This window comes from Pteronotus mesoamericanus, unplaced genomic scaffold (genome assembly GCF_021234165.1).
Source record: "Pteronotus mesoamericanus isolate MK-2021 breed Mesoamerican mustached bat unplaced genomic scaffold, CSHL_Meso_final contig_35, whole genome shotgun sequence".
Classification (NCBI taxonomy): domain Eukaryota; kingdom Metazoa; phylum Chordata; class Mammalia; order Chiroptera; family Mormoopidae; genus Pteronotus; species Pteronotus mesoamericanus.
Window position 1 is genome coordinate 3,387,945 of NW_026555139.1, and position 27,461 is coordinate 3,415,405.

Sequence of the window (27,461 nt, forward strand, 5' to 3'; positions counted from 1 at the left end):
TAAATTGTGGAGAAATCACCTGGAAAACAACTGAACAATAGCGAGAGAGGAGCCTTAAAACCTCAGATAGACAGAGGAACTGACTTTAGCACAACCTAACTGGTAAGGAGTACTGTAGAGGCTCAAGAAGGTAGACTAGGTACCCATGGGAGGCAGCACCAGAGGGATATTGAAATGGCCAGTTGGATCCCCTTGAGAAGAGTGGGGTCTAAACCATGAGTGGAGATCTCCAGCCTATAGCACCAGAGCCCAAAAAGCACACAGATAACAGCCATCTGTGAAAAGCAGCAGGGTGCTCTCTTTCAGAGACAGGTGGCTGGAGATACAAAGAGCCGTTTAAAGGACCAACGCAAAAATTTGTAGTGGCAGTCACTTATCTTGGGCTCTGGCAGAGGTGAGGGCAGAGTGGGCTCTAACCACCTGAAAAGAGACTGGGGAGGAAGGCTTTGGGGAGAGAACTGAGAAAGTGGACAGCAGAGTCCAGTGTTGACTCACCCCACATTCCACAGCTGCCATCTTGCTCAGGCACACCACTCCCCTGAGTGGCAGCAGCATGAAATGATGCAATAGCTACGCTCCCAGTAGGCTTGGCCCCCGCCTGGTGTGGGGCCAGCCCAACTGCTGAGTACAGAGTGGCAGGCACAGATAGTAGATCCATGGCAAAAAAGGACACAGAGTTGGTCTAGAGATGTTTGAGGAAAGTCTGGTGACGTGGGCATTGGGGAGAGAACTGAGGGAATACCCCGGGGGGATCCCAGTGCTGACTCCCCTGTGACAGGACAGCAGCCATCTTACTCAGTCAGACCACTCCCCTAAGTGGAGGCAGCATGAAAGGACACAATAGCCCCACCCACAGGAGGGACTCTACCCTGCCCTGACTGATGAGGGCAGAGTGACTAGATGAACAACTGGAGGGGGCAGACATAGACAGTAGATTCCTGGAAGTCTCTTAAACACTGCCTAAGGTCAGACAGGGTCAACAGCTGACATCATTAGAGGCAGATCCAGAAAGAAATTTTTTTTAAAAAGTGGTTTCCTACCAGAGAAGTTCACACCACTAGGTCAGAATATCAAGACAGATCAATTGAAGAAGCAGAATAAAAAAAGAAGAGTCTCACAAATAATAGGAAGAAAAAGAAACACCCACCAATGGAAGGGAAATGAGGAATCCCCAGAAAGAGAGCTAAATGAAACAGAGGCAAGTAAACTATCAGATATTGAGTTTAAAACAATGGTTCTAATGAAACTCAGTAGGCTCAGTGAGCTCAAAGAGAATTACCAAAACTACAGGGAAACTATGAGGAACTTATTGCAAACTATATCAGCATGAAAAAAGACATAGAAACTGTCAATAAGAGGCAAGAAGAAATGACGAATACAATTTCTGAATTGAAGAACACAGTAGAAGGAATCAAAAACAGGCTCAATGAAGCAGAGGATCGAATCAGTGAGCCGGAGGACAAGGTATAAGAAAGCTCTCAGAAAGCAAAAAAAAAAAAAAATGAAAAAAGACTAAAAAAGAATGAAGCAGCATTCAGGGAAATGCAGGACAATCTGAAAAGTAGTAATAGCCATATAATAGGAATACCAGAATGAGAAGGGGAACAAAGGATAGAGAACCAGTTTAAACAAGTAATGATGGAAAACTTCCCAAATTGGAGGAGATAAAAAGTCACACAAGTCCAGGAAGCACAAAGAGTCCCATTGTAGAGGAACCCAGTGAGGCCCACTCCAAGACACATCATCATTAAAATGGCAAATATCAAGGATGAAGAGAGAATCCTAAAGGAAACAAGGGAGAAACAGGTAGTAGCATACAAGGGAGCACCAATATGGCTAGCAGCTGACTTCTCAACAGAAACACTACAAGCCAGAAGGGAATGGCAAAAAATATTCCAAGTAATGAAAAGAAATGGCGTGTAACCAATACTGCTCTACCCAGGAAGGCTCTTGATTAAAATGGAGAGTGAGGTAAGCAATTTCCCAGACAAAAGAAGGCTAAAAGAATACACCTCCATGAAACCAGCACTGCAAGAAGTGGTAAAGGGACTGCTTTACAAAGATGAAGAAAAAGTGTGAGAAAGAGAGGCTCACAGGTGCAAAGGGAAAAAATGAATAAGTACCTGTCAATAATAACTTTAAATGTAAATGAATTAAATGCCCCAATCAAAAGACATAGGAAACCTGTACAGATAAGAAAACATGATCCATACATATTCTGCCTATAAGAGACCCACCTCAGAACAAAGGACCTACAAAGACTGAAAGTAAAGGGATGGAAAAAAAATATTCCAAGCCAACGGACAGGGGTAGCAATAATTATACCAGACAAAATAGATTTCAAAACAAAGGCCATCAAAAGAGACCCAGAAGGATACTTTATAATACTCAAAGGAAGAATCCATCAAGAAGACATAAATGTTGTAAACCTATATGCACCCAGCATAGGAGCACCCAAGATATAAGGAAAATTTTGCAGGACTCCAAGAAAGATATAGACAGTAACCCACTGATAGTAGGGGATTTTAACACCTCACTGTCAAAAACGGATAGATCTTCCAAACAAAACATTAATGAGGATATTGTGGAACTGAAAAATGTATTAGATGAAATGGACTTAAGAGATATATATAGAACCTTTCATCCCAAAGAAGAAAAATACACATTCTTTCAAATGTACATGGAACATTTTCAAAGATAGATCACATGATAGGTCACAAAACAAGCCTCAGCAAATTAAGGAAAATCGAAATCATAACAAGCATTTTCTCAGACCACAAGGGCTTGAAACTAGAAACGAACCTCAAGGAAAAAGCTCAAAAAAATTCAAGCTCATGGAGACTGAATAGCATGCTACTAAACAATGAATAGGTCAATAATGAGCTCAAAGAATAAATCAAAAAGTTTCTGGAAACAAATGAAAATGAACACACAACAGTCCAAAACCTATGGGACACAGCGAAGGCAGTCCTGAGAGGGAAGTTCATAGCAATACAGGTCAACCTAAAAAAGATAGAAAAAAAATCAAATAAACAACCTAACCCTACAGGTCCAAGAACTGGAGAAACAACAACAAACAGAGCCCAGAGCCAGTAAAAGAAAGAAAATAATCAAGATCAGAGATGAATTGAATGACATAGGGACTAAAAGCACAATTCAAAGGATCAACCAATACAGGAGCTAGCTTTTGAAAAGATTAACAAAATCGACAAGGCTTTAAGCAGACTCATCAAGAAAAAAAGGGAGAGGACCCAAATAAAGAATATCAGAAATGAAAGAGGAAAAATAACAACTGATACTAGAGAAGTGCAAAGGATTGTAAGGAATTACTATGAACAATTATATGCCAAGAAATTTGAAAACCTTGATGAAATGGACAAATTTATAGAAAAATATAGCCTTCCAACACTGAATGAAGAAGCAGCAGAAAGCCTGAACAGGCCGATAACAGCTGGGGATATTGAAACAGTAATCAAAAAACTCCCAGCAAAACAAAAGCCCTGGACCAGACAGTTTCACAAGAGAATTTTCAAAACATTTAAGGAAGAATTAACTCATGTCCTTCTTAGACTATATTTAAAAATCCAAGAAGAGGGAAGGCTCCCAAACTCTTTTAATGAGGCTAGCATCATCCTAATCCCAAAACCAGATAAAGACACAATGAAGAAAGAAAACTAGAAGCAAATATCGCTGACGAACCTAGGTGCTAAAATCCTCAAGAAAATATTGGCAAACCATATCCAGCAATACATTAAAAAGATCATCCACCATGAGCAATGGGATTCATCCCAGGGATGCAAAGATGGTTCAATATTCACAAATCAATAAACAATACATCACATAAAAAAAGAAAAGACGAAAACCGCATGATCTTATCAATAGATGTGGAAAAAGCATTCAACAAGGTACAACACCCATTTATGATAAAGACACTCAGCAAAGTGGGAAAAAAGGAGGCATATCTCAACATAATAAAGGCCATATATGAAAAATTAACAGCCAATCTCATACTCAATGGGCAAAAACTAAAACCTTTCCCACTAAGATCAGAAACAAGACAAGGTTGTCCGCTTTCACCACTTCTTTTCAACATAGTATTGGAGGTCTAAGCACAGCGGTCAGAAAAGAAGAAATAAAAGATCCCCAAATTGGAAAGAAGAAAGTAAAACTATCGTTTGCAGATGACATGATAGCGTACATGGAAAACCCCATAGACTCCACCAAAAAACTATTCGACCTAGTAAGTGAATTAGGTAAAACAGAAGGATACAAAATCAGTATTCAGAAATCAAAGGCATTTTTGTACACCAGCAATGAAATAACAGAATCAGGAATCAGGAAAAAAATCCCCTTTGCTATAGCAACAAGAAAAATAAAGTACCTAGGAACAAACTTAACCAAGGAGGTAAAAGACATGTACACAGAAAACTATACAACACTGAAGAAAGAAATTAAGGAAGACACAAATAAATGGAAGTATATACCGTGTTCATGGATTGGAAGAATTAACATCATCAGAATGTCCATACTACCCAAAACAATTTACAGATTCAATGCAATCCCTATTAAAATACCAATGACTCATTTCACAGACACAGAACAAACATTTCAAAAATGTATATGGAACCATAAATGACCTTAAATAGCCGCAGCAATTTTGAGAAAGAAGAACAAAGTAGAAGGAATCACAATACCAGACATCAAAGTATATTACAAGGCCACTGTAATCAAAACAGTCTGGTACTGTCATAAGAACAGACACATAGATTAATGGAACAGAATAGAGAGCCCAGAAATAAACCTATGTCTCTGCGGTCAATTAATATTTGACAAATGGTGCAGAAGCATAAAATGGAGGATAAATAGCCTCTTCAACAAATGGTGTTGGGAGAGCTGGACAGCTACATGCAAAAAATTGAAATTTGATCATACACAAACATAAACTGGAGATGGAAAAAGACTTAAATATAAGTCGCAACACCATAAAAGTCCTAGAGCAGAACAGAGGCAGGAACCTCTCAGATATCCCATGCAGAAATATTTTCACCGATAGATTTATGTCCCTAGAGCAAGCAACATAAAGGAAAGAATGAACGAATGGGACTTCATCAAAATAAGAAGTTTTTACACAGCTAAATAAAATATCAGCAAAATGAAAAGGGAGCCAGCCGTATGGGAAAATATATTTTCCCATGCTAATGATACATTAGAGTAGGAGTTTGATCTCCAAAATATGTAAAGAACTCACATGACTCCACTCTATGAAGGTAAACAATCCAATTAAAAAATGGTCAAAGGACCTGAACAGACACTTCTCCAAGGAGGACATACACAGGGCCCAGGGACATGTGAAAGGATGCTCAGCATCACTAGAGAAGTTGCAGAGAATGTAAATTAAAGCCACAGTGAGATACCACTTCACACTGGTCAGAATGGCCATCATAAACAAATCAACAAACAACAAGTGCTCACGAGGTTGTGGAGAAAAGGGAACCCTAGTACACTGTTGGTGGGAATGCAGACTGGTGCAGCCATTGTGGAAAGCAGTGTGGAATTTCCTCAAAACGCTGAAAATGGAACTGCTTTTGATCCAGTGATTCCACTGCTGTGATTATACCCTAAGTATCCGAAAACACCAAGTCAAAAGAATCTATGCACCCCAATGTTCATAGCAGCACAATTTACAATAGCCAAGTGCTGGAACCAACCTAAGTGCCCATCAGTAAATGAGTGGATCAAAAAACTATGATACATTTACACAGTGGAATACTACACAGCAGAAAGAAAAAGCGAACTAGTGTCCTTCATGACAGCATGAATGGAACTGGGGAGCATTATGCTAAGTGAAATAAGCCAGGCGGTGAAAGACAAATACCATAAGATCTCACCTATTAGCAGAACCTGATCAGTAAAGCAAGCAGGCAAGGAAATATGACCAGAAACACTGAAAGAAAGAAGAAATCAACAGGCATGGGAGAGAGGGACGGAGGGAGGGGGTTAATGGGGAGGGGAAGGGAAAGGGTCAGAACAAGGAACAGGTGTGAAGGCCACATGGCTGAAGCCAAGATGGGGAAGGATTAAGGGTGGAAGGTGGGGGTGTGGGGGGCAGGAGAAAGTGATGGCGGGTAAATGAAGACAAATGTATTTGACAATAAAAAATAAAACATAAAAAAAAATTTGGTGAATATAGAAAGAATAATTTCTCAAAATGTCCTCAACCAGACTAGTCCCATAAACACAAATGTCCTGGAGACTTCCTCCTCTATCCTAGTTATCCAAAGACACTTCCCTTTTAAATGACCATTATAACATGCCTTATCACAGACAGAAAAAAAATATATTGTGTCAGGTTTGTGAATAAAGACTATGAATTGATCATGCACAAGAAAATGTAAAGAATCCTTATCAAATATATGCTATAAGAAAAGTTGAGGAAAAAAAATATTTCATGGATTTTATCTCTAGAGGAATAAAAACAAGGCCAGCACATTAATGAGAAGAAAGCCTAGGAGATCTCACATTTTTCCAAATAAGTTTCAATTGGATAAATAAGTAAATGTAATAAAATAATAAATGCAAAAGAAAATAGAGATGATTTTTTTAAAAATCTTGTCAGAGGTAGAAGACAGTTTAGTTAGAACCAAGAATAGAATAATAAAAAAAGATAGTAAATCCAGAAAGATCCCAAACAAATGTAAATTTTAAAAAAATTTTATAAGGATGGCAATTCAAGACAGTAATAAGAAGAATTTGGAGAAAATATATATTTAAATCTCTACATTAATTATTTTACTAAAATGAATTCTAGATATAGATACACATACAATGTGCACATTAAAGAACATAAATTTACTAGATAAAATTGGTAACATTTTTATTTAGTAATCTTAGATGATTCACTAACATTTAGTAACCTCAGAGTAGAGAAGGTTATTCATCTTTTTAATACTTGTAAGGGTAATCCAAGTATTAAAAAAATGAAAGATGAATCTGACTCCACATGAATAAAAATAAATTATGGATAGAAAAACATAGCATAAACAAATTAAAAGACAATTATTAAGTGAAAAATATTTTCAACACCTAAGACAAAACATTAACTATTTATGATACTCTTACAAACAAAAATAGATCAATTAAATTTTTAAAAATAATCAAAGGACATTATTCTGCATTTTCCAGATTAAAAATTTTTCTAAATGGCCTTACAATCTATGAGTAGATATTCAATTACGTACATTACTAGGGACATGTGAATTAAAGCAGGATGACTTATTTTACCCATTGAATTAATAAAGAATGAAAAGCTCAAAAAAACCACTGTAGGCTAAAGATGAAGAAAACAGTGACTCAGCAAAGCAGAAGCAAAAAATGGTGTGATCACAATAAAGAACAATTTGGCATTCTCTAACAGATTTTAAAATGCAGGCATGTCCTTTGACTCAGCAATTTTATTTTTAGAAATTTTAACTACAGATACAACAGATATATTCGCAGATGTTTAAACGATATATTTACAAAGATGTTTATTGCACTTTTGTATGAAATAGACTATGATAACAATGTAAATGTCCATGAATAAAAAACTATGACAATCATATTAAAAAAGTAATAAAATAAGTAAACAAATGAATAATAATTACAGTTGATAGTCAATATATATTATGTTAGTTTCATGTGTATAGCAGTAAGCCTAGTACCAACCTGGCACCATGCATGTTATCACTATATCATTGACCATATTTCCCATGCTGTGCTTTACATTCTCATGACAGTTTTGTAACTACCAATCTGTACTTCTTAATTCCTTCCTCTTTTTCACCTAGTCCCTCATGCCCCAGGCATCTGGTAACCATAAATTTGTTCTCCGTATCTGTGAGCCTGTTTCTATTTTATTTATTTCTTTTCTTTAGATTCCACATATAAGTAAAATTGTATGGCGTTTTTCTCTCTCTGACTTATTTCACTGAGCATTATAACCTCTAGATCCATTTATGTTGTTGCAAATGGTAAAATTTCATTCCTTTTTTATGTCCAAGCAATATTCCACTGTATATTTGTACCACATCTTCTTTATTCAGTTATCTATTGATAGACTCTTAGGATGCTTCCATATCTTGGCTATTGTAAGTAGTGCTACAATGAACACAGGGACACATATATCTTTTTAAATTAGTGTTTTGGATAAATACCCACAAGTGGAATTGCTGGGAGATTCCTGAAAAAATTAAAAATAGAACTTACCATATGGCAAAGGATTTTTAGAGGTGACAACAAAAGCATAAGCAACAAAAGAAAAATAGGTAAATTGATATCATCAAATTTTAAAACTTTTATGCTTCAAAGCATACCCTCAAGAAAATGAAAAGACCAGCCACAGGATGGAATAAAAGAACATGAGTTGGCAAGGATGTAGAGAAGTAAAAGCCCTCATGTACTGCTGGTGAGAATGTAAAATGGTGCAATTCTACACCTAAGCATATGCCCAAGGAAAATGAAAATATATGTCCAAAGAAAAACTTGTACATGAATGTTTATAGCGACATCGTCCATAATAGCCAAAAGGTGAGTTCAACCTAAGTGTCCATTAACTGATGAATTTGATATATCTATATAATGGAATATATACATATTTCAGCCATGAAAAGGAATGAATAAACACTTCTCCAAAGAAAATATGTGAATGGTCAATAAGCATATGGAAAGATGCTCAATGTTACTGGTCATCATGAAAGCACCATGAAAAACCACTTCACATGGACTATGATGGCTAGAATAGAAATGACAGACAATGATAAGTGGGCCGAGGATGTGGAGAAACTCATACTTTACTGGTAGAATGTAAAATTATATAGCCACTTTGAAAAATAGTTTAGCAGTTCCTCAAAATCTTAAACAGAGTCACTATATGACCTAGTAATTCTACTCCTTAGTATCTACATGAAGTAATAAAAACATATTTCTACACACAAAAAATTGTATACACACATGCATATTAACCCAATATATTAACTCAATACATTCATAATAACTCAAAAGTGGAAACAACCTAAATTCCATTAGCTGACCGAAGGATAAACAAAATGTGGTTTATTCATACAATGGAGTATTATTTGGCATTAAAAAGTAATGAACCATGGATAATGCTAAACCATGAATGAACCTCAAAAGCATTCTGTTAAATGGAAACGTAATTTACAATAGACCACATATTGTTTGATTCTACTATTACGAAGTGTCCAAACAGGCAAATCTATGGACACAGATTAACAGATTAGTGGCTGCCTAGGGCTGGAAGTCAGAGATGGGGAATGGGGAATGACTATTAATAGGTACAGGGTTTCTATTTGAGATGAGAATATTCCAAATTATGGTGATAGATGCACAACTCAGTGAATATACTAAAAACATGTTAACTAGATAATCATAAGGGGTGAATTTTATGGTATATAAATTATATCTCAATAAAGCTGTTTAAAAGTATTAATAGCCTTGGCCAGTTTGCTTAGCTGGTTGGAGCGTCATCTCATACACCAAGAGGTTGCGGTTTCAATTCCTGTTCAGGGCACATACCTGGGTTGTGGGTTCAATCTCTAATTGTGGTGTGTACTGGAGGCAACTGATTGATGTTTCTCACATCAATGTTTCTCTCTCTAGAATCAATAAATACATCCTCAGGTAAGGATTAAAATAATAACAATAGTAATAATAATAATAATATTACATGATCTAGAGTGCTCATGTGGAAACCGGTGGTCCAGTGGGCTGTATCCAGTCCCTAAATGTGTTTGATGGGCCATGGTGGAGTATTGAGTAAAGAGTGTGTTTATTCCACAGGTTTCTCAGCCCACACCTGTTTAATGTCTATCTCAAGGCTTTTTTTTTCTTTTAGTTTCTTGCTTTGGTCCCTGGAGACATTTGACCTTGAGACTCTTTCCAAGAGTAAGGAGTGAAAGAATCATGCTAAATAGTCAACATGGTTACCTGAGCTGTGGAGGGGCTCTGGTGGAATGATTACTGTTACGCTTTTCTACATATTCCTCCGTACTTTAAATTCTCCCAAGGAATATGTAGTATTTCAGGTCTTTTTAATCTAATAAAGTAAAGGAAAGGAGAATGATATAGAAGCAGAAAAATACCTGTAATTCATTTATTTTCACTCTTACTCATTTGGGATTGTAATATATACACATATTTTGACATCTTTTTCTCTCGGATATAGCAGAAACATTTCCCCCATATTTAAAAAATCTCATCACAAATATCCTAGCTTTTACATTAAATTCTATTGTATGGATGCACCATAATTTACTTAAACACCAGTCTAACTGGACTTTTTGGAGGTTTCTAATTTTTCTTATAAGCAATGTGAAAACCTTTGTAGAACTTCTGTGCATTTTTAAGTATTTCCTTAGGATAGGTGCCTAGAAATGAAATTACTAAAGCAAATAGTGTAAGTTATTAGTATATATTGACAAATTTCTCTTCAAAAACCTTTACCAGTTTTCACAAACAGTGTTTGGATACCCAATTTCACCATTTCATGCCATAACTAGGTAGCATCTTTTTTTTAACTTTTCTAATTTTTAAAGGTGTTTCCCATCTCTTAGCTTTTTGTCTTTCCTCCCACTCTTGGGAACCCAGCTGTGGTACTGTAAGTGGTTGAGAAACCCCTACTGGTTGCCCTGGCCTCAAAACTATCTTTAACTCAACCCTGGCCAGGTGGCTCAGTTGGTTGGAACATTGTCCCATGCACCAAAAGGTTGCAGGTTTGATCCCCGGCTGGAGCACAGATGCGAGGCAACCAATTAATATTATTCTCTCATGCTGACATCACTCTCTGTCTCTGTCTTCTCTCTCCCTTCCTCTCTCTCTAAAATCAATAAACACATCCTCAGGTGAGAATTTAAAAAAAAAATCTCTTTAGCTCTCTGCTCTTTCCATTAAAAAAACTTAATTTCCATAAAACATAATGAGGAAACTGAGAAACAGAGCTGCACACACATGGATGCTTGATATATCACAGAGCAATGCAATGAACACATAAGAGCTATTGGGCAGCCATGGAAGAGGAGAGAGAGGAGGAGAAGGAGAAGAAGAAGAAGAAGAAATTGAAATCTACTTCATGTCATTCAGAAAACTCAGTTTTGAGTTAAATGGGCTTAAATATTAAAAGCAAAACTATAAAACTTCTAGACTATTGGAGATTATTCTTCATAGCCTCCAGTTAAAAGATTTTTTCAAAACAGACTCAAAATGCAGCAACAGTAAAGGAAAAGGCTAACATCACTTTCTTCAAGAGAAGAAACTTCTGTTCATTAAAAGACTCCACAAAAGAGTGAGAAGACAATTCACAGAGTGATAGACAAGCATTGTGATTTATCATATATCAATTACCCCTACAAATCTGTAAGAGAGGGCTGTCCATTCAGTAGAAAAACAAATGAGATTTGCAATCACTACACAAAAATATGAGAAAATATACAAAAAAAAGCTATTCAAATTTTGTAACCAAGGAAATCAAAAGTAAGATTACAGTAAAGATACAAATTAGTTCACTACTACTACTATGACTACTACATATCACACACACACACTCATATACACACACACATTCACCACAGTTGGGCAAACCTGAAACTTGACAATACCTAAGTGTTAAAGTAGCCGTTGAAGGGTGGGAATGCTCATCCACTGCTGGCAGGAATATAACTTGATACATTCTCTATGAAGAACAACTGTGCAATATCTAATAAAATTGAAACTATGTTATAATTGATGACAGAGAAATTCTGTTCCTTGGTCCAAATTCATTTGCCTGTGTACCTCATACATATTCACAACAACATTATTTATGAGAGCATAAAAGTGGGAACCACCCAGTGTCCATCAACAGCAGAACAAATAAATAGTGATCATTCTACCCTGCAAGGAAAATCAACAACTGCTTCTACACAGTGCAACATGGATTACACTGACAACTAGGTGTTTGAAGAATAAATAAGAAGCCAGACACAGCAAGTCTGGCCAACCTATAAAGTTTGCAATTACATTTTTTAGGGAACTTGTATAGCAGTGGAATAATAAACTGTCCTCGGCTTTCCTCCCTTCAACCACCTTTGGCAAAGCCCCTACACTAAGCACTCCACCTGTTTCTGACCTTGTGGAAGGAAGGAGTCCTAGATGGTGGTGATGTTAAAGAGCTTCCAGAGAATCCAGCTAGTTTGCATCCCATTAAGTGAATGGACAGAAAGTCTTTTACTCCCACACTAATTAGACTAAGATGTTAATGACAATGACAATACCTTAGTCTTACAGGCATTTGCTTAATACAGATTTTCCAGAGTGCGCCTTGCAGCACTGGTCCCAGAACCTTTTCCTAGGAAAGGGTCTTAAGGTAAAGCAAGTGTGGGAAACTGTTTATCACCTCCCTTCCTAGAGGTACACAATTTGCATAGGCATTGAGGATTCTGAGAAGTTCTGTGGTAATGGGCCATGGTTAATTTCTTTTGATCCAGTTTTTCCCAAGATAAGTGGACCTATGACTCTTACCATCCTGCAGAATAAGTGCTGTATGGAGCATCCTTTGGGAAACACCTCTTTATCAGGGAGAGGTGGATTCAGTAGTGCTTCCACAGGAATAGGGCTTTGGTTGGGTCTAGGGAGATGGGGCAGAGGGGTTTTCTAGTGAGACGGTTTGCCCCTTTCATAGATCTAATCAGTTTTTTTCTTCCTCCTTCCACTAATCTTCTTTTACAGACCCACCCCTACCCCCACCACTGCTTCCGTTCAGGAAACACTTACTTTGTGCTGTCTGCATAATGTTGGACTTCCTCTTTCACATGAACTATCAGGCTTCCAGATTAGAGTTTGGAAGTAAAGTCACAACTAAGAATAGTCGCTAATATGCCAGAAAGCTGGCAAGTGCTCTCATCACTCAATCAGCCAGGTAGGGAAATGAAAAAGACTTGCACAGGTCATAACCCACTGCCCACATTCTCTCACTATGACTTCATGTGTCTGTGTGGTATCTGTGCGCGCGCGCACACACACACATACACACACACACACACACACACACACACTACACAGAGCTATGCATGGTGTAGTGGTTTTTAATCTGCATCATTTAACATAATCATTCCGCGCCTTATTTTTTTCATTCATCATTGTTTTAAAAAGCATCCAGTTGACACAGATAGGTGTCATCCATCATTTTAGCTTCTGTATAGTGTACCATCTTAGGAATAAACCACCATGCTCACCCACTCTCCTGCTAGTAGACATGTGGGCTGTCTTTAATTTCTGGCTATTACATGCCACACTTCAATGAGTTTTCTCATACATCTTTTGGTGCTCTCACAGAAGAGTTATTCCAGGGAGTATTCCTAGAAGTAGGCGTGCAGGGTTGTAGACCACATTTTAAGTTTTCTAGATATTGCCAATTGTTTTCCAAGGTGTTTCTGCCAATTTACACCCCTAGTAGCTGTTTCTGAAAGTTGCTATTTTCCTACATCACAGATAGACTTCACACCTTGAGACATTTTCATTTTGTCAATCTAATGTGTAAAGTAGTAGCTCACTGTTTTCTTCCTCCTTAAATTGCCACATATTTCTTTACTTTATGTGAATGTAGCTTAACTTATTCAGCCATTCCCATATTGATGGACATTCATCTTGTTTTTCATTTGTATATATGTTTGTTTTTGGTATTACAAATAGTGCTGCAAGAAGCAAATTCATACAAATATCCTGATGTATCAGTGTTTTAATTACTGTCAGATTAATATCCAGAACTCACCTTGCTGGATCAAATAAGCATTTTTCATTTTAAGGAATACAAAAATCCTTTCCCAAAATTTCATAGCAATTTTCAGTCACCCCAATTGTCTATAAAAATATACTTTAACCCATACTTTTGCCAATACCTGGTAACATTAATTTTTAAAATTTTTGAAAATTAAAAACCCCTGCGATCCTATTGTTGTTTTAATCAGCGATTCCCTGACCACGGGTGAGTTAAGCATCTCTGCATTGTCTCTCTTTGAAGTGCCTATTTACGTGTTAAGATGATATCCCTTTGGTGTATATACAGCATGTGTCATCTATCTTCTGTTGCTTTTCTCACAGAGGGTTTTAGTTCTTTTTTTCTAAACTATGCATATTGTTTTTCCTTTATAACTTTTATGTTTCCTACTTTACTTAAGAAGGCCCTCCCCACCCCATATTACATAAATACTCCTATATTTTTGTGTAATGCTTTCATAATTTTGTTTTTTAACTTTAGCCCTGTTTTTCATCTGCCATGTATTTTTATACATAATGTGAAGTAGGAGTCAAAGGTCTCCAGTATCATTTATTATATAATACATTTCTTCCTACTGCCCTGGGTGACATCCACAGTAGTCAGTTCCTGGGCTCAGCTCCCTCTTAGAGCCACTTGCTTTGTGTCCTGTGAAAGTTGTTGAATCTCTCTGTGCCTCAATCCCCACAATCTGTAAAGTGGACAGAATAATAGTACTACATCATAGGGTTTTTGAGAGAACTAAATAGGTCAAACCATGAAAACACACAGGTTATTATTTGGAATATAGAAAGCACACAGTAGGTATTAGCTAGTTTTGTATTATATTCACATATTTCCTTGGGTTGGATTCTGGACTTCGTGTATTAGTCTATTTTTTCACTCTATAGCCCAGCACCCTTTTTTTTATGATCATAACTTTCTAATATATGTTAACAGCTGCTTTGTTATTTCACTGTTCCTTTTAAAGATTTTCATCATGAGAATTGCTTTGAATTACACATGAATTGTGTTATGTGCTAGCATTTTAGTGATCATCATGCTTTCCATCTGAGAACTCAATCTCTTCCTTCAATAGAATTTCTAGTTTTACTCATGCAGGTCTTTCTCCTTTCAAGTTACTTTATAACCAGGTAAATTATAGCCTGCACAACTTTGAGTGGGATATTTTTCTGTTTATAAATAAATATTGCTAGGATAAACTACTCATTTTTAAAAATATTAACCTTGTACTGACACCTTACTAAACTCCTTTATTGGCAGTAATCATTTTAAAGTATATTTTATTGATTATGTTATTACACTTGTCCCAGTTTTCCCCCCTTTGTCCCCCTCCACCCAGTACCTCCCTTCCCTCCAGCAATTATCCTCTTAGTTCATGTCTGTGGGTCATGCATACAAGTTCTTTGGCTTCTACTTTTCCTATACTATTCTTAACATGCCCCTGTCTATTTTGTACCCACCAATTTTGCTTTTTAATCCCTGCACCTTCTCCCCCATTCTCCCTCTTCCCCCACCCAGCTGATAACCTTCTAAATGATCTCCATACCTATGATTCTTTTCCTGTTCTAGTTGTTTGCTTAGTTTGTTTGTTTGTTTGTTTTAGATTCAGTTGTTGATAGTTGTGAATTTGTTGTCTTTTTAATGTTCATAGTTTTGATCTTCTTTTCCTTAAATAAGTCCCTTTAACATTTCATGTGATGATGGCTTGGTGATGATGAATTCCTTTAACTTTACCTTGTCTTGGAAGCACTTTACTTTCCATTTTAAATGATAGCTTTGCTTGGTAGAGTAATCTAGGTTGTAGGTTCTTGCTTTTCATCACTCTGAATATTTCTTGCGAGTACCTTCTTGTCTCCAAAGTTTCTTTTGAGAAATCAGCTGATAATCTTAAGGGAGCTCCTTTGTAAGTAACTTTCTGCTTTTCTCTTGCTGCTTTTAAGATTCTCTCTTTATCTTTAACCTTTGGCATTTAATTATGATATGTCTTGGTGTGGTCTTTTTGGGTCTAAATTGTTTGGGAACCTCTATGCTTCCTGGACTTGTATGTCTATTTCCTTTGCCAAATTAGGGAAGCTGTCTTTCATTATTTTTTCAAATAAGTTTTCACTTTCTTGCTCTTCCTCTTCTCCTTCTGGCATCCATATGATTTGGATGTTGACACATTTGGAGATGTTCCAGAGTCTTCTTATACTGTCCTTCTTGGGGTTTTTTTTGTTTGTTTGTTTTTTAATTCTTGTTTCTTCATTCTGTTCTGGTTGAATGTTTATTCCTTCCTTATGTTCCAAGTCATTGATTGGAATCCTGGCTTCCTTCCCTTCACTCTTGGTTTCCTGTAGATTTTTCTTTATTTCACTTAGTGTAAACTTCATCTCTTCCTTTATGTTGTTGCCATACTCAATGAGCTCTTTGAGCATCCTGATCACCAGTGTTTTGAACCCTGCATCTGGTAGGTTGGCTATCTTTGTTTCGTTTCATTCTTTTTCTTGGGTTTTGCTGTGTTCTTTCATTTGTGCCATATTTCTTTGTCTCTTCATTTTGGGAGCCTCCTTGTGTTTGTTTTTGTGTTTTAAATAGAGCTGCTTGACTCTCTGTAAAGAGCACCTATAAATTGCGTGGGGTGGGCCCTTAGGTAATCACCAGGGTAGGGCAACCCACTTCACCACTTTGTGACTTTGTATAGGGGGAGGGCTCAGAGAAGTGGCTGTGCCTCTGCCTGGCTCCTGGGAGTTTTCCTGGCCTTTGTCCCATTTCCAATCACTTCACCCACTCCCCATATGTTACTGGTGCCCTTCCAGCTGTTGTCTTGGTGCTGAATCTCAGAGTGGGTAGGTCTGTGTACATTTTAAGACCCTGCGGGCCCTTTAAGCAGAGCCTCCTGAAAATCCAGCAGTTTCTTCCACCAACCCAACTCCCAGTGGTTTTTACCGCCAGAAGTTATGAGGGTTTACCTTTCCAGCACTGGAACCCTGGGATGTGCGGGATCACCCGCTCAAGGTATCCCTCCCGATCTTTATCCACCATGTGAATACGGGACTGCCCATGCCCATTCCGCCGCTGCCCTCGACTCTCCGTGCCACGCCGCATCTCCTTGCCTCTCCAGTCCATCTCTGCATCCCCGCCCCTCCTACCCATCTGGATAAATGTGCTTCTTTAAATCCTTGGTTGTATTTCCATACAGTTTTATTTTCTGACAGTTCTGGATGTTATATGTTTTGAAATTTAGTTTTAATTTCTTTACATGGTTATGCAAGGAGGCAAAGGATGTCTACCTACACCTCCATCTAGACCAGAAGTCAGAACTTGTTTGGCACTAATCATTTTTTAATGAGTCTTTTTAGTTACCTAATTATTTGATCATATTATTTGATGATAATTTTGTCTTTTATTTTCCACTATTTATTCCACTGGTTCTTTTTTCTTATAGCATGTCTGAAATTTCCCAAACCAAGTAATAGTAGTAATCATGAACATTCTCTCTGGGTCTTGATTTTTGAGGAAATACCTTTGATATTTTTGTCTGTTTATTTAAAATTATACTTGTTCTGGTTTTCAGATGGCCATTCTTTATGTTCCTATATTTAGGAACAACTTGGTTCATTATAATATCATTTTTGTCTGGCTGAACTTGTTCAGTTAACTTCCTCGGAAAAGGTATGTGCTTATCCCCAACAGCCCTCTCACACTCTCTTGCCCTCACCAATTATTTAACTGATATAACAGGCTTAGATGATGATCTTAAAAAAAAAAATCTGTAAACACTTTACACTGTCTTCTCACTTTCAGTATGGCAAATAAAAAAAACTAATGATAATTTGATTATTTTTCTCCTCCCAGAAGCTTTCTTCTCTCCTAGCCTTCCTCTTCCCTCCTTCCTCCCTCCTTAACTCCTCATCTTGCTCCCTCCTTCTCTCTCTCTCTCTTCTCTCTTTTTTTTCTCTCTCTCTCACACACACATATTCTTCACTCTTTAACAGTTTGAAAATCAATCAGTATATATGTAGGTATGCATTTTTTCTTTTTCTTTTCTGCCTAGGCTTTACTCAGAAAGCTGAGAAATATAAGGTGCTGTACAACATAAAATGTTTTTCAGAAATGTATTTGCTCTGAGAGTGATCATATCTAGGTGTCGTTTACTTATGATCCTGATAAGAGGCTTACTTGGCAAACAGAACTTCACACAAAACAGTAGAGGCTTTTGTGACCAAAAATCTCAATACTTTTACTTTCCTCTCATAAGAGAGATTTAAAATGAAGGAGATTTAAGAATATAAATAGAAAAGCTGAAATCTCAGAATATAAATTTTGCTTTGTAAATAAATATAAGATCATTCTCCCTGCACTTAAGAAACTGACAGAGTTTGTTTTGTTTTTGCTCTAAACAAAGAGAAAAGTAAAATTTAAAACAACAAAACATAAATGTCAAGTGCTGTGGGTTTAGCTTCAACGACACCAGAATCCAAAAACTTTGGTTGAATAAAGCACATGGTCCTTTGTTAGGGGGAGCTATTATGATGATAAGAAGCTCTAAACCTGCTACTGGCAGCTATCTGTGCCAGACGGAAGCAGAAGCCGCCTTGTGTACCCTACTGCTCAGGCATAATAAGTGTCCCTTCCCCCTGCCGTACCCTCACCCCGCACCACCACCACACAGAGTTCAGAATACATTGACCAAGATGATGGGACACTGACGTCATGGTGGGCAGACTTCACCGTACGTAACCTCAGTGACCAGCAAGGCAGTTCTGTGCTAAGGGAGAACATTGAGAGACATTGCTGTTCAGTGTCACCTCAAATAAATTAGGCCTTCTGATGCTTACTTTTTCATTTCTTTTTACACAGTGATACACATCTACCTTTCACTATCCCTCTGCTATAAGCTCAGTCTCAGGTTGAGGGGGCCTCACACCTCCCGCTGTAGTACTCAAAGAATTGCACAGTGAGCTACCACAGGACCTTGGGAGGGGTCCCAACACCTCTGTGGATGCACAGTCAACTGTAATATATTGCCCTGATGGCAGGCACATCCTCAGACTACACAGACAACCTTCACACTGAGGTGCTGATCCAAAGGCATTAACCCATTTTTCTTCTCCTTTTGTACGCTCAGATGGATGGAATGGAGCCCTGGATTCCCATTGAGTATTGATGCCAAATGCCACAAGGATTTACCTCGCGATATCCAGTTTGATAGTGAGAAGGGAGTGGACTTTGTTCTGAACTACTCTAAAGCGTAAGTTTAGGAGAACTTAAGGACATTGGGCAGCGCCTCCCATGGCCAGGGCTGCACTCCTCACTCCTTTCCTCATGGGGCCCATGAGCTTAGGGGGCAGCTCAGCCAAGCTCTTTTTTTCAAATGCTTTTAATTATGCCTTGACTATAGAGTAGATTCTTAATGCACCATCACAGCATATCTTGTATGTAAAAAAACTTACAACCTGGAAGCCACCAGATACCAAACATAGCTATGTTTCACCTCAGTGTGGAAGTCTATACTTGGAATTCATTCCTACCCACATCTTATCCCCTCTATGGCCACTTCAAGGGGAAACAGTATGCAGGTTGTCACCTAGATGGCAGGGCTCTCCAGTGATAATGGCCACCATGGCTGTGCTGATCCCTGGCATGCATTCCCTGTCCCCATTTGTCCATCACAACATAGTAATTATCCCCATTTGTAAATGAGGAACCTGAGGAATAAGAAAGTCAAATACCTGGGTCAAGATCCCTGCTAATGAATGGCAGAGATCAAAGTGTTGTGCTTCCTCTTTGAGGCTGAATTACTGCAGGGTTTTTAAAGCTTTCTGAACCCTGAGACTCCTGGGTACTTGTTAAAAACATGGAGGCCCAGCCCTACTCTAGAGCTAGTAGAAGGACCTTGGAATCTGTACCTTGACACTTTAGAGAACTCTCACAAGCATGAAAATCCAGAAAACCCTAAATCCTCATTCTGCTACCTGATGGAGATAGAATGCCCTGAGGAGCTTCTGCACATTCTGGCCCCAGAGCCAGAAACTGAGTCTGCCCCAGAGTAGAACTGTGGCCCATGGCGGGCATATCCAGGAAGCAACCAGGTAGAGAACCACCAACCCAGTCAGTTTCAGTGACAACATTCGCTTAGATGCAGAGCTGCTCCCCTAAAGAAGAGTGCCTTATTTGTTTGGACTTCTGAAAGGAAAGTGCAGGAGACCACACACCCAGGACTGTGCCAAGGCTTTCCTCCTTTGGACATTTTGGAAGAACTGTACACACATACACACAGCCTCACAATAATTCTCTTCAGGAAATCCCCTCACATCAGAAAGACCATGTGCATTTGTCTCCCTAAAGCTGCATCTAAGTGGTAGCTGCATTTGCAGTAATAAGGGCCTGACTTAACAAGCTTCTGCTAAATGCCAAACTCCCTGGTGTGGGGGCTTTCTACATAGAATTATCTATTTTAACCTTCACAGCAACCTTGGGAAGTAGGTACTGTGTTTCCAGATGAGTAAACTGAGATTCTACTAGGTCCAGGTCAAATAACTTGCCTAAAATTATTTAGGCAGAAATTGGCAAAACCAGCCTTTGAATCCAGATCCATCTGGGTCCAAAGCTGGGGACTTCCCCTACCACTTTCACTACAATTGGGATCAGCTACAGGGAAAATTAAAACCAAATGCCTGGGTTAGTAATGCAGCAGTACCCAACATCTGGCTCCCTGGAAGCATCATGGCAATTAAATGTCTTATTCCCACCCAGATATTGGCATTGTTGAGTCAAAGGCATATGGCTTTAGTAGGGTAGAGCTCAGACCAAAATTAGATAAGCAGAACAGAAGACCCCTTGACGGGACAAGAAAATGATAAAGATAGAGAGGCAGTGAGGTCAGAGGAGAATATACTGCTTTAGGGGATAGTGACTCCTTGTTTGGTAATGGTGTAAGGCTGGATGGTAGATGGATGAATGGAGGGTAGATGGATTGTGGAGGGTGGATGAATGGTGGAGTGATGGATGGTGGTGGGACATGGCGAGACATGGAAGGATGGATGGATGGATGGATGGATGGATGGATGGATGGATGGATGGTAAAGGGAGGGAGAGATAAATAGATATGCAGATGGATGAATGGATGGATGGATGGATGGATGAGGAATGAAGACCAGGCTATCCCTTTCTTGTGTCTTCTCAGTGTTCTGAAGGTCATTGTTGTCTTTGTATATTGGGAGCCTAGCACAGCAGTTCCCACACACTAGGTGCTGAGTATACTTTGTCAAAATAAAATGAGTGTAACCCAACTGACCTCTCAGGGGCCTTTGTTGCCACCTCATAGACCCTCACTTCACACATGCACACAAACACAATTACCATTCCTTCTCATGTATCCCCATCATAGCTAATGGTATCCCAGATCAGCGGTTCACAATTCTGATTGTGCATTTAATAATGCAGATTCCATGCTACCTCACCCTCCCTCATCCTGCTATATCTAGACCTGCCAGGATCTTCCAGTCTGGGCATAGGTATATTTTAAAAGCTCCCTAGGGAATGTCAGTGTGCAGCCAGGTTTGAAGCTACTGGCCTAGATTCCTTCCTTAGTCTTAACACTCCACCCAGTTGCATGTGGGGTCAAGCCCATCTCCTGGGGTCTCACTGCACATATCTTCCTCTCTCAGCTCCACCATCTCTCCCTGGGATGTTCAGAAACATCTTTCTACCTGCTTCTCTGAGCTCCATCCCACATAGCAATCGAAGATTATTCTCAAGTGGACATAAAGTTTGTTGGAGAGTCCATGTAGAAAAGCAAAATATATCTCTTTCAGTCCCCTATCTGAACCTTTCAGTGACTGACCCAACTGAAAGCAAGAGCCCAGGTATATCCACCCAGCTCCCCCTCTTCTATTCTTCCCCTACTTGCAGAAGACATTCCAGCCATAAGCATCCAGACTGGTTTGCCAGGAAACGTCATTTCCCTTTGTCTTTGCCCACACTGTTTCTTCTGCCTCAAATTCCCGCCCCCCATTCTTCTTTGCCCAGATAAGTCCAACTCATCATTTTTCAGGACTTGGATGAGGTGCTTCTCCTTTCAGAAACTCCTAGAAGCCCTGGGCCTGAGTGATGTCTTCTCCCTTGTGCTCCCCTGGATTGGCTGCACAGGCTACCATCTCTAAAGTGACACTATAGACCATTTTTCTTTACATCTTTTGTGTCACTTGGCTCCTTGAGCTGTAGAGCCCTAGTAACATGGAAGGCATCTGAGATGGGCCCTCAGCCTCCCCTGGCACAGCACAAGTACAGTGGCCAGCTCAGCGCTACCTCTGTTGGCACAATGAACTGAGTAGCGTTCATGGAGTCCTAAGGAAGAGATGAGACATGATCTCTGCATTTGAGGGTGTGTGTGTGTGTGTGTGTGTGTGTGTGTGTGTGTGTGTGTGTGTGTGAAGCCTGAGTCAATGGGGCTTTACCTCAAGGAAGCAGCTCAGAAAAACCACCTCCACCCTGGGGAGATGAGGGGTACCTGGAAGAGGGACCTGGCTAGTAGAAGGTGGTCCTAGGGAAACTAACTTCTCTCAGCCTTGGTGTTTTTATCTAAAAACAAGACCACAGCTCTTACTTGGAGTTTTTGTGAGAATATAGTGTGCATTATATACTACATATTTCAACCATGCACAAGGAAGCTTCTCTCTAAAGACAGTGTTAGTCTTCCTCCATTCTTGGTAAAGTAGTCATGCCAGGTAGGACCCACTTCTCCATCATCACTCACCTGCTAAGCACCTACAGATTGGCCTCTGCCCTCACTCTGTCAGGTGTCATCTCATTGTGGGATCCAGGAAGGCTTCACAGCAGAATTCTGTCTGGCCTGGCCCTGCTGCTGGCCAAGCAGGCACAGAGAAGTGGGACAAGGATGCTGGGGCAGAGAGAGCCACCATATGCTAAATTCAGACATGACAAGGCCTGCTCATAGAACCAGATGAGCTGTGAAATTTCCTGATGGCATAAGAGGAGAGCATCTTACATGTTTACTCACTACTCACTGCAGTCTGGAGCTTGATTGCAGGAGGTTGGAATATGGATAAGGCAATGTCCTCTTTAAAGGAAGTTGAAAAAGAGAGCTTCCTTCCTAGTAGAGTAGGACAGTGCAGAAATGTGACTGAATTTTGGGAGAGCTGACCAGCCTCATGCAAGGATCAGGGTGCTCAGACCCTCACCCACTGTGCATTTTTCATCAGATGACATTGAATGGGGGTAGCCCCTTGAAGGGATATTCTTCTCTTGGGGCACAGAGGCACCTGACCCATACCCCAGTCATCTTCCTGGAAAGAAAGCATCAGAAATGCTGTCATGAGCCACCGTTGACCACTAAAAGCCTAGATTTGCAATGTTCAATGGAAGATGAGAAGATGTGTGGGGAATTAGAGCTGCATTGTGGAAGCTTTACCTGGCAGCCTTCAGGGCCAAATGAGAGAGCCCAGAGTGGGGAAGAAGATGACTGAAGACAAGGAACAGGAGAGCAGGGATGTGGTATGGACAGACCCAGGATCCAGTTTCAATTCAGGTCACAGTCGGGAGAGGCTGAGGGGAGAACCCAAGCATACTTGATATTGTGCATCTGGCTTGTAGGAAAAGTAGATGGTTCTTACAAGGGAAGCTGAGAAAGAAGAGGTTTGGAGGGAAAGATGAATCCTGTTAGGGGGCATGTTAAGCTCAAGAGGCCTGTGTAGCTTCTGCTGGCAATGTTTGGTGGGCAGTGGGAAATGCAGTCTTGGGGCTGTGCAGAAAAGCCTTAAGAGAGCATTAAGGCCAAGCGAGGTCAGGAGCCCTACAAGGGACAGGGGAAAGAGGCCAAGGGTGAGATAGAGGCTTGGTTGTTGAGGGGGTGGGGGCAGGAAGAGGAGTGTGAGTGTGGCTTGACAGCAGTAATTCCCCTCAACCTCTGCTCCCAGCCATGCACACCAGCCACCCAGTGCTTGTCTGAGATGAAACAAAATTATCATGCATATGGCAACTCTTTGAAAGAAGCTGGTGGTGACAGGAAGGAAAGAGCTGGCCCCTAGGATGAAGAAGAGCAGGGGCGTAGAGAGAGGAGATGAAATCACAAAGGATGGGACAGAGTAGCAAGAGCTGATGGAGATGGAAGCAGGCTGGTGAAATCTGGGGGTGGAGCCCTCAAGTTAGAAACAAGCAAGAGAGGGTAAGATAAAAGAATGGAGAGGGACGGATGTTGAGAGAGTTCATTCTCTTAGCTTTGGAGTCCAAAGCTGAGTTTCGTATGAGAAAAAGACCCCACCACTCATTGCCACTCCAGCTCAGAAAGAAGCTGTCTGCACATCACTGAAGCACTCAGAGAAAATAGGGTCCTCCCCCTTAACTTTACAAATGCCACCCCAAAGCCCCCAGTGTTCTTGGAAACTTCAGAAGCTATCTCCTCCTTCTACTGATGCCTACACTTCTGTATATCAACGCTATTTACCTCTATTGAATTTTCTTACAAAATCAGAGTTCTGTCCCATTGGAAAAGAAATTTGTTGAGAAAGTGTGTGTGGGGAGGGGGTCACATAAAAGTTACACCTAAAATTTTTAAAATTATTGTGCTGAAGTAGCATTTTTTTTCTTGTTTGAAATGGGTCATAGAATAAAAAAGGCACAAAGCATAGTGTTTCCCTAAAAAAGGGTTTGTTCTATAGTCAATTTAGTTTGAAAATATTGCAACCTTCTCTGCAATGGCTCTCAAACTACAGCTTGCAGCAGAATACCCTGGAAGCTTGTGAGAACCTGGGTTTCTAGGCCCACTCCCAAGTGTCTGATTCAGGAGGCCAGATGAGAGCCCGAGAATCTGCATTTCTGACAAGGTCACAAGAGATGCTAGCTGATCTGGGGACCACATTGAGAGTCCCTGCTCTAGAAGACTTTAAGGGCTTGAGAAACCCTGATAAAAGAAATCTGCTTAATGTTGTTCCAATGCTTTCTAGACTCCTCAGAGGGGCTTACATGTCTCAGTGCAGAGGTTGGGGAACCGAGGTTAAAGGGCACTTACCTTTTTCCCCTTTCCATTTTTTTCTCTTTTTGTGTCCTTCTCCGCTTTTCAATTTAGCTCAACTGGCATTTTTGTAGCGCCTATTGCATCCCTGGCTTCAGGATTGTAATAGATCCTGGCAATCTTTGCTTTTTCTTTTCTGGTGGCCCTCTTCCATGTCTGCCTTAAGCCTGCCCTGGGATTAGAAAAAGAATATGCTGATTCTTGCCTTGAAACAAACTCAGCAAGGAAGGTGCAGTTTAACTTAACCTGGCTGTTTTTGCAAGGCCCATCTTAGGACAACTGGGCTTCTCCTGGATACTGGGCGACAAGGACAAGCAGCCAGGCTTCCCAGTGAGGAAACGTAGGTCCAGACACCATCCTTCAAACAATACCCTGTTCATGGGCCACCGTGGAGCACCAGTCCAAGATTCTGATCAGTGGGATAAGAGTCTGAATTTCCAGTAAGCCCCCAGGTGACGTCCATGGACCACACTTGCAGATTAAATGTTTCTTTTCCTCGGGAAAAATCTATTACTCTATTAAAATTAGCAACATGTACCAACTCATCTCTAATTACCCTTTAAAAGCAAAAGGTTGCTTATTAAAGCCTGGCCAGCTGGGGTTGATTCAGACTCTAGCCATCTTGGAAGAGTAAGTTTTCTGACGCTAAGTTTCCTTGCTATCATAGGAACACTATCATGCCTAGCTGCTAAAATTGTTACGAGGTTTAAATGAACTCATGTATGCAACGTCCCCATAATGTTGTCTGGCACACTGTAAAGTGAGTTTACTCTAGTAGCTTTATTCTGGGTATTTAGGAGGACTTTTTCCTCAGCCCTGAGCCCAGAGAGCTGACTTTTCCAGCGCTGTCACCACCTGCTTGCTAGCTTTTCTGGGCTTCTTCCACCCCCAGAGGAGCAGGCCTGAAGAAGGGGGCTATCTGCCACTTTTCTTTGACAAGTGTATATGGAGCTTCTAGGGGCCGGAGGCCCAAGATGGATCAAAAAATGACCCATTGGTCCCAACTCCAAGAAGCTCACAGTCTAGTGGGGACTGAGCCGTGGACACTCACCACGTTAGTATGTGGTAGACATTCCTTAGAAAAAGAGCCCTGGGGGAAATCAAGGCAAGGGAGGCCTAATTCTAGGGATGTACCTGAAAAACACTTTCTAAGACAGAAGCCCAAGGTGGGTTTTGAAGAGTCACAGGAATTCACTACAACAAATGAAGGAGCAGAGTGGGTAGCATTCTGGGTAATGAGAACTCTGGTGACCCCGGAGGACTGGAGTTTAGACCTATGTAGGGAAGTGGGGCTGAGGCTGCCAAGGCAGGGAGGTGGGCAAGAAGGCCACCCTCTACCTGGGGAGGGTAGCAGAGGTCAGGACCATGGAGGTTTGAAGCAGGGACAAGGTCCAGGGAGCTGGACATTGTGTATTTTAGTGTCAAGAAGAAAGGGATTGGTTGTCAGATACTTCAGAGAGGTCAGAGGAGTTTAGGACTGACCGGGACTTTTGGTAATAGTCATCCAGGAGTCACCAGTGTCCTGGGTGAAAACATTTTTGGGGGGGCAGAGAGGAGAAGGAGAGGGGTCAATAGGTGAAAATTCTTACATGACTTGGACATGAATAAAGAGGACGAGTGAATGAGACAGAAGCCCCCAGGGAAGGGACAGGCAAAGTGCTGTGCTACAGACTGGATCACGGACTTATCTACTGGTGCCCCCAGAACACCGTAGACTAAGGCTACAGGCTTTAATACTAACAGTAAGTGATAATAATAGTGTTAGTTGCTGATATTTGATGATCTCTTTTTATATGCTGATGCCCTCTGCATCATCAGCCCTGTGAGGGAGAGATAAACATTATGCCCATTTCATCAAGGATGAGGAAAACGAGGCACAGCAAGGTTAGGGACTTGTCCAAGGTTATGTGGCTGGGAAGTGGTGGGGCTGGGATTTCAGACCAGGTCCTTAACATTGTGCTGACCTGCATGCATCTCAGCTGCCTTCTCCTGCATTGGCGAGGACTTACACATAGCCTCCCAGCTCCATCCAGGGTTCTTGTGCCCAGATACCAGCATGTAGACTGGGGACTCCAAGACCCTTTGGTCCAGCCCCCTAGTGGTCCCATGCCTGGTGACCTGCTCTGCTCTGCAGGTTCCTGATAGACAGAATCCATAAACCCAGAGCCTGGTCTGTGTCCCTGTGGCTTAGGCCATCGAAGTGCCATTCTGCCTATGGCTAAGCCCAGCCCAGCCTATGGAAAACTGAAACTCGTGGGTGAGGTCACCAAAGAGGCCTTCCACATTGAACCTCCGCCCCTGAGCAGTTCAGTTCCTGCACCACTTCTGGGTAACTCTGGAGACTCGTTTCCTCCAAGCCACCTGCTCTGCTTGGAACAAGACCAGCCTTCCTCAGTAAGCTTTGCTCCCCGCCCTCCCCCACACGCCAAACACAAAACTGTGAAATGGAAAATGCAGAAGCTGTTAGCAGGAAAGCAGTGGGGGAAGCAGAGAAAACAAGAGCCCCTAGCTCTAGGAAGCAGATCAGTGCAGGTTTCCACCTGGCTGTGCCATTACCTGGCCATGCTGTTACCTGGCTGTGTGACCTCGAATGAACTAGGTACCCTCTCTGGGCTGCAGGTTTCTCTTTTTACAATAACAGAT

General features: G+C 40.5%; 1 protein-coding gene across 1 annotated transcript in view; it reads left to right on the forward strand.

The window, feature by feature from the left end:
* The window catches only part of ALOX5 (arachidonate 5-lipoxygenase), a 57,649-nt gene that overhangs the window by 12,550 nt on the left and 17,638 nt on the right, over positions 1-27,461 (forward strand). The window contains exon 4 of the mRNA XM_054576888.1: positions 18,915-19,037. Coding sequence (XP_054432863.1) covers positions 18,915-19,037 — 123 coding nt within the window. The remainder of the gene's footprint in view (positions 1-18,914; positions 19,038-27,461) is intronic.